This window comes from Chanodichthys erythropterus, chromosome 8 (assembly GCF_024489055.1).
Source record: "Chanodichthys erythropterus isolate Z2021 chromosome 8, ASM2448905v1, whole genome shotgun sequence".
Lineage (NCBI taxonomy): Eukaryota > Metazoa > Chordata > Actinopteri > Cypriniformes > Xenocyprididae > Chanodichthys > Chanodichthys erythropterus.
Genome location: NC_090228.1, coordinates 26,676,921 through 26,686,970, shown reverse-complemented (window position 1 = coordinate 26,686,970; position 10,050 = coordinate 26,676,921). Strand labels below are relative to the sequence as shown.

At 36.6% G+C, this 10,050-nt stretch overlaps 1 protein-coding gene across 1 annotated transcript in view; it reads right to left on the bottom strand.

The window, feature by feature from the left end:
* Window positions 1–298: 298 nt before the first annotated feature.
* Window positions 299–10,050, bottom strand: part of LOC137024656 (E3 ubiquitin-protein ligase TRIM16-like) — a 75,481-nt gene continuing 65,729 nt past the window's right edge. The window contains exons 5-9 of the mRNA XM_067392447.1: window positions 5,480–5,575; window positions 5,160–5,393; window positions 4,095–4,254; window positions 3,894–3,941; window positions 299–1,286 (exon numbers count right to left, since the gene is read on the bottom strand). Coding sequence (XP_067248548.1) covers window positions 757–1,286; window positions 3,894–3,941; window positions 4,095–4,254; window positions 5,160–5,393; window positions 5,480–5,575 — 1,068 coding nt within the window. The 3' untranslated portion in view covers window positions 299–756. The remainder of the gene's footprint in view (window positions 1,287–3,893; window positions 3,942–4,094; window positions 4,255–5,159; window positions 5,394–5,479; window positions 5,576–10,050) is intronic.

Sequence of the window (10,050 nt, the reverse complement as noted above, 5' to 3'; positions counted from 1 at the left end):
TAATCAGACAGACTCGATGATGGTTTTGTCATGTCAGGATACTTTCTAGATCAGGACAAGCAGCATGAACCACTGAACAAAGAAACTCCAACAATTCTGACATTTACAGTAATGATGAGATTCATCTGGACTGATATAGTTCTGACTTATCTGGATTGAACTGATGATGATTGAATCAATCATTGTTTTTAAGTTTTCTCAGAGTTGTCAGAGCATCAGGTCTGTAAATTCAGTTCTGTTCAGTAAGAGGTTTATTTAAAGTAAACTGGATTAGATTACAATAATTGTGCTCATACTTTCACTGATCAAGAGTTTACAGTATGATCAGATGATCTGGGTCTATATATTTCACATTTATTAATAAATAAATTGACATTTATACATTTTACAGAAAATTACTTTTTGAATGTTAAATTTTTCAATGAATCCTGCGTGTGATCATTTCAATTCAAAGGTAATTTTGACAGATATAATAAAAATGATTTATGTGACTGACTGATTTCCATCAACAGAGTTTGATAAAAGCACAGATACACACCGTCACTCATTATGACTCACAAACACACACTGATCTTGCTGTCTATATGAGGATTAATTACACACATTTATTCTGACATGTTATTTCACTGACAGAAGTTCAGCTGTAGTATTATTGTAATGAAGAGAAAATAAGAGACTCTATAACATCTCACTTACTGATTTATCATGAGCTCAAAGCATTATGGGTAGAATCTCTCTACAGTCTATTCTGATTCATCAACACAGTTTCACTGATGATCCAACATTATAAACCCCAAACCCAGGATAGAGCGGTTGAGTGAATGTGGTCTGGACTGTGTGGATGAGGCTCATTGTGTCTCCAGAGACGCTGTAGAAGGACAGAGTTCCTGCACTGTGATCCACATACACTCCTATTCTCCTGCTGATGGACTTTACTGGGAAAGCAGTCTCGATGTTATTGTGTCTGAATGAGTAACTGGAGGGAGAGCAGATCAAACTCCAGGACTGATCATTAGATCCAAACCAACAATCTTTACCTGATCCCTTCCTGCTGATGCTCTTATATGACACTGATATTAACACACGTCTCCCGCTCCACTCAATCTCCCAGTAACAGCGTCCACACACACTCTCTCTACACAACACCTGAGGATTACATTCATTAAATCTGTCTGGATGATCAGGATACGGCTGTTCTGTGTTATTGTCAGTAATCGCTGTGTTCCCCTCAGACAGACGAAGGTTTTTATTCACTGTGTTTGGATCCAGAGTGAACTGATGGGAATCTGATGGAGATAAAACACATCAGAATCAGGAATCATGAATCTGTCTGATATCCTGTACAAATCATCTTTATCATTATCAAATATTTTCTAAATGCCTTCCCTGAGTATTAATGTTGGTTATTATTCTGTGTTTATTATAATTATTCTTATTATTATATTAACACCCTTCAAATGTTTGGGGTCAGTATCATTCTTTTTAAAAGAAATGGATACTTTAGTTCAGCGAGGATCCTTTATGTAGATTTAACAATAAGTGTAAGATAAAAAAAGTTTGTAGACAAACTTCAAGTTGGCTTGAAAGTTTAAAAAAATTGGTTTCTATGGTGGATGGCTGCTAAGTTGCTGCTGTATGGTTGCTAGGGTAATCTGAGTGGTTGCTATGGTGTTGCTATGCAATGTTCAATTCAATTCACATTTATTTGTATAGCACTTTTCACAATACTTGAGCCCCTGCCCCTTTAATCGCGAAAGTGAAAGTGCCGTTTGCGGTCGCATTGCGGTGCCTCCACGTTCCCATTTCTCCCCCCTGGAATGCGATTTCTACCACGTGGTTGGATGCACTTTCTTCAGCTCATACTCATTTATCCCCATCACTGCCATTATAAAGCTGGGATGCGTCAGGATATTTATTAATATTTAATTCAGAATAAGTTCATTAGAAGAAAAAAATCATATACACCTAGGATGGCTTGAGGGTGAGTAAAGGTTAGGATAATTTTAATTTCAAAGTGAACTAATCCTTTAAGTAGCAGATCAGTAAGTTTTTAACTTTTTCAAGCCAACGTAATAATTTGATTTACAAAGTTTTCAGTTTGTTCGTACTGTCCTAAAACTCTTGTTTACTTCTGTGACTTTACCTCTAAATCTTGGATGTTTTAAATTGGCTTTTAGTGAAAAATAATCATATTTTATCCCTTAGTATTAGAAGATGTCCTGTTTTTGAAGTATTTCCATATTGTGTTGTTGAAGTATTTCCAAACAGTATTTCCTGTTTTTCCATATTTCTATTTTTCATGTTTCATATTTCTATTTCAATCTTTCCTTTCATCAAAAATTCTGGATAAAAAATACTAGGGATGTCCAGATCCGATCACGTGATCGGAAATCGGGCCCGATCACGTGGTTTCAGACTCGATCGGAATCGGACGTTACCTCCCGATCAGGACTCGGATATATATGTATTGGGTGCAACGGTTCTCGGTAAAAAAAAATCTAACCGTACGGTTCACCACTTACGGTTCGGTACGCACTTGCACCGCGGTCCATCTCGAATGACGATGCATCTATTGGTTAATATGGTTTGTTTAAAATAGCAACGTGGACAAAGCGTTACAACCATAGACATATAATAAACACTAGACGCCCTATTGGCCGCTTTGGACTGTTGCTGCGATACGTCAACGAGTCCGCCATATTGTGCGGGGCAAGACTGCGCTGTTAACAAACACAAGTAAACGGACGAGCTGCAGTTTTTCTGGATAAAAACGAAAATAACGTTTACATTTATCAACCAATTTCAGTGGTTTATAATGTACGTGGTGTACAAAAAGTTCTAGTTACTTAAGATCTCTATAGTTAGACATATAAAATATTTATTTTAATTAAGAAATAGTCAAAGCTCAGGCTTGTCATGTATTTGACTGCTTTATTCTTGCATAAGAATTGTGAAAACGCCCATACTGAGATATAATTTAATTTTCACATTAAATTAAATAAAGTTTTCTTATTGTAAAAAAGGGATTTTCTGTCTTTAACGCAATTTTAGCTTTCAAGTCTTGCGCTTTGGCGGCCACATTCATACAAAACTTATGTCAACATGCCCGTCCTAGCGAGTATCCTAGCAAACATAGTCGGTTATGTCTTAAGTGAACGTATATTAGTCGAGAAAGACAGCGCATACACATGCCGCATGTGTAAGAGTATATGAACTAGATCGTGCATGTCTTAAAGGGAAAACAACTATTCCTGCTGCCTGTTTTTAATGTTAAATCAAACAACAAATAACAAAGAAATCACTCACTGCTCTTTACTGAATAGTTTTTGTAACTTCAATAATGATTAATCTTTATTTATTTTATACAGTAAAGATAATATGCAGTGATATTTTATATTTGATTACAATTTATGATTACTGTTAGATACCTGAAAAACCTGAAAAGCACTGTTCCTGGATCTGTTTTTTCGCTCTTCTTTATTCTTTTTTATGTATATTATAGAAGTATCGGATCGGGACTCGGTATCGGCAGATACTCATAATCAAATGACTCGGACTCTGACTCGAGGGCAAAAAAACGTGATCGGGACATCCCTAAAAAATACCTCCACACATTCCTCATTTTTATTTTACATTTTAAAATATATTCAAATAGAAAATGGTTCTTTAAAATCATAGGGATATTTCATAATATTACTGTATTTTTGATCAAATAAATGCAGTCAATGTTCAATATATCAGCAGTGTCTAAGTACAGTTTACCAGATATCCTGTGCAAATCATCATTTACATGATCAACTCTAAAACTCTTCTGTCATGTTTTCTTTCTCCTTCTACAGGAAGAACATGAACACACTCAGTGAGTTTTTCTGCTTGTTTTCTTAGTGACTTACATTGTAGGAAGTCATTCCTGGTCCTGGGAACAATGTTGGTGAAAGTGACTGTGGAAATCAACAGACATGAAGAGTGTGATTATCAAGTCCAGAGAAAATGATCCCTACATCCATTCCTAAGACATTTTTAATATAATCTTCTACATGATATGAGATGATGGAGGATCATTTCTGAGAGCATATGAATCTCCAGGACTTTACCTTTGTCAGAGATCTTCTTGAGCTCCTCTCTGCAGAAATCCTCCAGTTTGTCTCTCAGCTGACGGACAGATTCTCTCACAACATCAAAAGAGGAGAGAGAACTGATGGGATTGTCATTTACATCTGTAGATTCAGGAGGAGCTGAGAGGGACTGGAAACTCTACAGAAAACAGAAATCAAAGCTCATCACCTCCACACTTCAGCCAATAACCTGCACTACTGTCAGATTTGAGCAGCTCTTGTTGATCTTTAGTAACTCTCCTCAATCCAGCACTTTCACTGCATCAGATTCATTCTTCTCATATTCATTATATCATGTTAGAGCTATAAGTTCTAGTGTTTGAGACACTGTATGTGAACTCTCTAGGAAAACACTTGGATGATCAAACATCTGACAATAACATAAATGTAACAAATTAAGAGCATCAATGGAGTCACATGACAGCACTGAGTAGATTTGATCAGGAAAAGCAGTTCAAAGATTGAGATTGATCATTATTTATAACTTTTGAGCAGTTAGTGGCTCTGAAATTCACAAGGACTCTTAGGACACGATCACAAGGTCAGGTTTTATGGTTTAAATACACTGAAGCATTGCTAATATGCAGCCTCACTTCCTGTTTGAGGACTTCACGGTCAAATTCATTAATGTGTTACTGGTGAAGTTATGAAAAAGGATTATCTGATTTTTGTAAACGTTACTCAATATTGTAGTATAAGTCAGCGATTGTAAAATGATAAGAGATGTTGGGAAATCTGGCTGGATTTCACATTGTTATAAAACAAAGTTTAAATATTAGTGAAGTTTTGAGCTGTTTCTGTCTGGAAACTCAATATATCTTTCAGAAAAAATGTTTCCTAAGAGATTTCCGGAGCTGAACTGCATTTGTAAGTGTGTTTCTCTCAAAAGAAGATGATCAGATGAGAGTCTGACTGATGATTATATAATAACCGAACACACAGATCAACACTTCAGTCAACGGCTCATTCTGCTCTCATGAAATGTTTCTCTGTGAGTCTCTTGCTCAAGTCCACTATGATCCTGTTCTTCTAGATCTCTGTTACCTGCAGGAAATGGATGTGATCCTGTGTGTGTGAAAGCTGCTCCAGCTCAGCGTCTCTCCTCCTCAGATCATTGATCTCCTGCTCCAGTCGCTCCAATCGTCCTTCAGCTCGACTCACTGCAGTCTTTTCCTGATCTCTGATCCGCTGTGTGGCCTCAGAGCGGCTTCTCTCAATGGAGCGGATGAGCTCAGTGAAGATCCTCTCACTGTCCTCCACTGCTGTCTGTGCAGAGCTCTGTTAGGACACACATCACAATCACACAGTGTCTTCAGTGAGTCCTGACTGAGACTTCTCAAACTTCTCTTCTTCTCCAGACTCACCTTATGAGACTCCACAGCCTCTCTCAGCTGCTGAAGATCTTTCTCTCTCTGCTGGATCCTCTGCTGGAACCACCTCTGTGTCTCCTTCAGCTGGTGCTAAAGGACAAACCAATGACAGGAGAAACATCACATAAATCATCAAGTAAACAGATATGAATATAGTATCAGTGAAGTGCTGAGATTGAGGGGTTAAAGATCTTGCATGGTAAGGTTATAATGTCAACGGCATCATTATTTCATAAATGTCTAGTTTTATAGGGATAGTTCACCCAGAAATGTAAATTCTTTCATTGTTTACTCATCCTCATGTCTTTCAAAACTCTTGCAGATCACAAAAGAAGATATTCTGAAGAATGTCTCTGTTTCTAGAGCCTAAATCAAATATGGTGATTCGTCAATAACATCAAACCTCACTGGCTCATGCATGCCACCTGACTAAACATGCCACCATATTTGATTTTTCATTTTGATTCTTTCAAGAGATTTGTTCATTTTCAGTTAGTTCACCAAAATGATTCGTTCAGATTTGTTCAGTGACCATTTCTTCATATTACATAAATACGCCAGCAGGTGGCGAAAAAGAGGGTCTTATGTGTGCCTAATCTAGACCCATTACCAGAGTTTGGTATAACGCGTTACTGTAGTCTAATTACTTTTCCTGATAACGCAGTAGTGTAACGCATTACATTTTAAATTTATGTAATTTGATTACAGTTACTGATGTCAATAAAATTACGTTACTTGCGTTACAAGAAAAAAAAAATAGGTAAAGTGCATTTCTAAAGAAATCACGTTTGGCGCGGATGCGGTATTATTAATCACCGGAGAACGCGTGGAGGAGAATACCCGCTCCCAAGACGAGCGCGGTCCAACCTCCTAAACAAGCTAGATTGGATTTTTAGGCGATTTGTTCAGGATCGGGAGAGAAGGTAACTTCTGAACAATACTGTTTTCAAACGTTATTATAAATGTTTTCAGCATTTTTTTCCTGTCTTTAATGCAGTTACATACAAACATAAACAAAGTTAAGATACCACACACATACATGCTACACACAGCAAGGAATGTTTAAGCTGTGTCCAAAACCGCTCACTCATTCTCCGATTCACTAATCCCTATATAGTGTAGCCTATGTCATCTGAGTGCACTATATCTGCAAAGAGTGAACGAAATGAAGTGAGTAATTTCGGAGGCTGATGTAGACTATAACTGTGTGTCGGAGAGCTGGAGCTGTCACAGAAACGGCTCAACACGTGATAAAACTAGGCCTACTTTTATCCTACATGTTATTTTATAAAATAATATTAATAATAATCTTGATGACTTTATTTTGTAATCATACATACCTGCCAGCTTTGTAGTTTAATCGATTGAATGGTTTGTCATGCTTAATATGTGTTCATAATCATTAAATACTATTAAAAAAAACGGCAAACAAAAATAAACATTAACAAGTGTACAATATTTCATATATTTATTAATTTATATTTCATATATTTATAAGTTATTTTTAGTTTGTTAGAATCTCACACTCACAGATGACGTGGTCGTTGAGCGCCTTCAGGCGACTGTTATGATTGCATTTGAATGAATAATCTACCTATAGATGATTAACGAATATTTTTAAGTCAAGTATATTTGTAGGTTTCAAAGTAACTTGAATGTAAAGTAATTAGTAATCTGATTACTTTTTACATGCAGTAATCAGTAATGTAATCAAATTACAATTTGAATGTAGTAATTTGTAATTTGTAGTGGATTACTTTTTTTGAGTAACTTACCCAACACTGCCCATTACTAGAGAACTCATTAAATAAATAAAATAAGTGGTTTGGATCACCAAAGCAAAAGGGTTTCTTGAATAATTAACATTTTAATTGTTTGGTCAGACATTTACACATTCGTAAATCTGTGATCATGTTAAACGTGGAGTTCTGTAAGTTAAATATGAATATATTAACAAGCGTCTGTGCAGTACCTATAACTGCGGTTTGCATCCGCTTTCTGCTGATTGCTGAACTAGATTGACTCATATGCTAATAAATGATCGACCTACCGGGTACACTCTCATTCATTTCATCCACGAAATTGCCACTACTGTACTGAGTGGAGTCTTAATGTAAGATGTTGAATGTGATCAGCATGAGAGAGATCAACTAAGTTTCATTTTTCTAAAACAAAAGGTTCAAAATGTATAACCTTTACAAAAATGAATCTTTGAACTGGTGGTGGTGCTATAGAGTTGGTCCTAGATGCTCCAATGTTGGTCAAATTACTTTTAATTACCATCAGTACAAGTGTGCCAAGTTTGATCGTATTCCTACTTATGGTTCATAGGACTGCCATTGACTACCATTTGGGAAGAAGAAAAACAATTTGTACATAAATGCACTGCATGTTGTATTTTATAGCTTCAAATTAGATCGTTCTTAGGCACAATGCCTGTAACTAGTGTTGTCAAAATTACCGGTACTTTGGTACCAAGTCGGTACTGAAATTTTGAAAATGTGACGATTCCCGCATTTCTGTAGTAGGGTTGTCACGATACCATAAAAATGTCTTACGATACTATACCAGCTGAAGTATCACGATACCAAGTAGTATCGCGATACCATGCAGTATACAAAATGAACCAAACTTTCATAAAAAACATGAAAACATGTTTTCTCTGAATAGCCTACTTCATTAATGAGAATGAATAACAGGCTTTTATTACCAATCAAATGAATCATTGTAAACAAAATTCATCTTAGCACTGCACAAAAGCTGTATGAACTGACATTACGATGTAACATTTATGCATTTACACTTCAATTACAATTGCATAAGTAATGTTATGATATTAATGTTTCAAATATAAAATTTGAATATAGAAATAAAAATGTTGGCGGAAAAAAATGATAGAATAGACCTACTTTTAGATGGTAAAAAATGATAGAATAGACCTACTTTTAGATGGTAAAAAATGATAGAATAGACCTACTTTTAGATGGGAGACTAAAGTCGCCAGTAGGTGGCAGCAAGTGTTAATGATCAAGTCAATGAATCATTCAACCGATTCGTTCAAAACGGCTGATTCATTCAGGAACGAAGCAAATGACTTTCTTAATGAATGGATTAGTGAGTCAGTGACTCGCACAATTTGTTCAAAAACAGATTCATTTAGAAACGAAACAAAAACAGCGCTCTTGCTCGTGTCACGAACTATCAGGAGCATTTTTGCCAGCCTATCTTGAAATATCTAACCCTGACTGGAGAGCAGTATGTATATTAAAACATATAATACATTTATTATTATAAAATCACGATTGGTATGATTGATAAGAACCGAGAGCAAACCCGCTATAACTTATTGATGAATGGAAGTGCATTTGTCTGAATCGTGTTTGTCGTGTTTCTAGAAACAAACTATTTAATCTTTTCCAGAAGTGGCCAAATGAGCAACGGAAAACTGCGAGAATTCAGTCTTATATAAAGATTTTATGATGTTAATTAAGTGAATTTCAGACCCTTCCTTCAGATTAAATGACAACAACAACGTGCAAGCGCAACTTTATCTCATTGCAAAATTAACTGAAGCATCAGGAAACAATAAGGCGCTAATTCTACAGAGCATTTACTACACAGGGCACAGCAGACAGTCAACGGCAGTCTCTTGTAATGTTTTTGCAGGCACGCATGTTCAATTGAAGTGTACCTGCCGCACATACAACATTCCTTACGGTACTGACGATACTACCGTTTAAAAAATACAATGGCATCGCCAGTATTTTGAAGCTTTAGTATCGCGATACTACCGTAGTACCGGTACACCGTGCAACCCTATTCTGTAGTACCGAGGATCCGGGTATATTCGGTACCCACTGATAGGGCTGTGCCAGTATTTACTTGAATATGACACGAGTGAAGCACAAAGCTTTGTTTACAGAAGAAATAATAGGTTAGCAATTAAATGTGACATCGCAGCCATGGAAACATTTTGGTTCATGCCGAATGACAGAGGTACGTGAGTCCATAAAATTAAGCTTTGTATTCTGTTTTGCGAATCACAATCTGATCACCCAGCAGAGAATTTAACAATATTACATTAGTTTTTCCACTGAACATGGAATCTCTGTTTCTTTTCCCAAATCTTCACTCATGCAGGGGATTATAAACGTTTCTTTCTTTTGTTCGCATTTAGGCCTTTTATAGACTATTCACATACTTTAATGTGGTAAAATAGAAAAAAACACAGTAGGACAGAAATCTTTTTTACTTGCACGTCAGTTTCTATTTAACACAGTTTCTGATTGTTATTAGACTTTATAAGGCGCGTCAAGTTTATTTTTATAGCGCGTTTCACACACCCCAGCCAGCAATGACACGTGGGGCCCAGATGGGTTAACTACAGGTTCCATGGGTACTGTGTGGGCATGGGCTTTGGCTGGGTGAAATCAGCGGGTCCCATGTAGGTTTTGTAGTACGAGTCCCACATAGGAAGCCCATATGAGCTGATTACATGGGCCCCATAAGGGACAGGCATGGGCCAAGTGGGCATGGGTTTGATCTGGGAACACATATATGGGTCT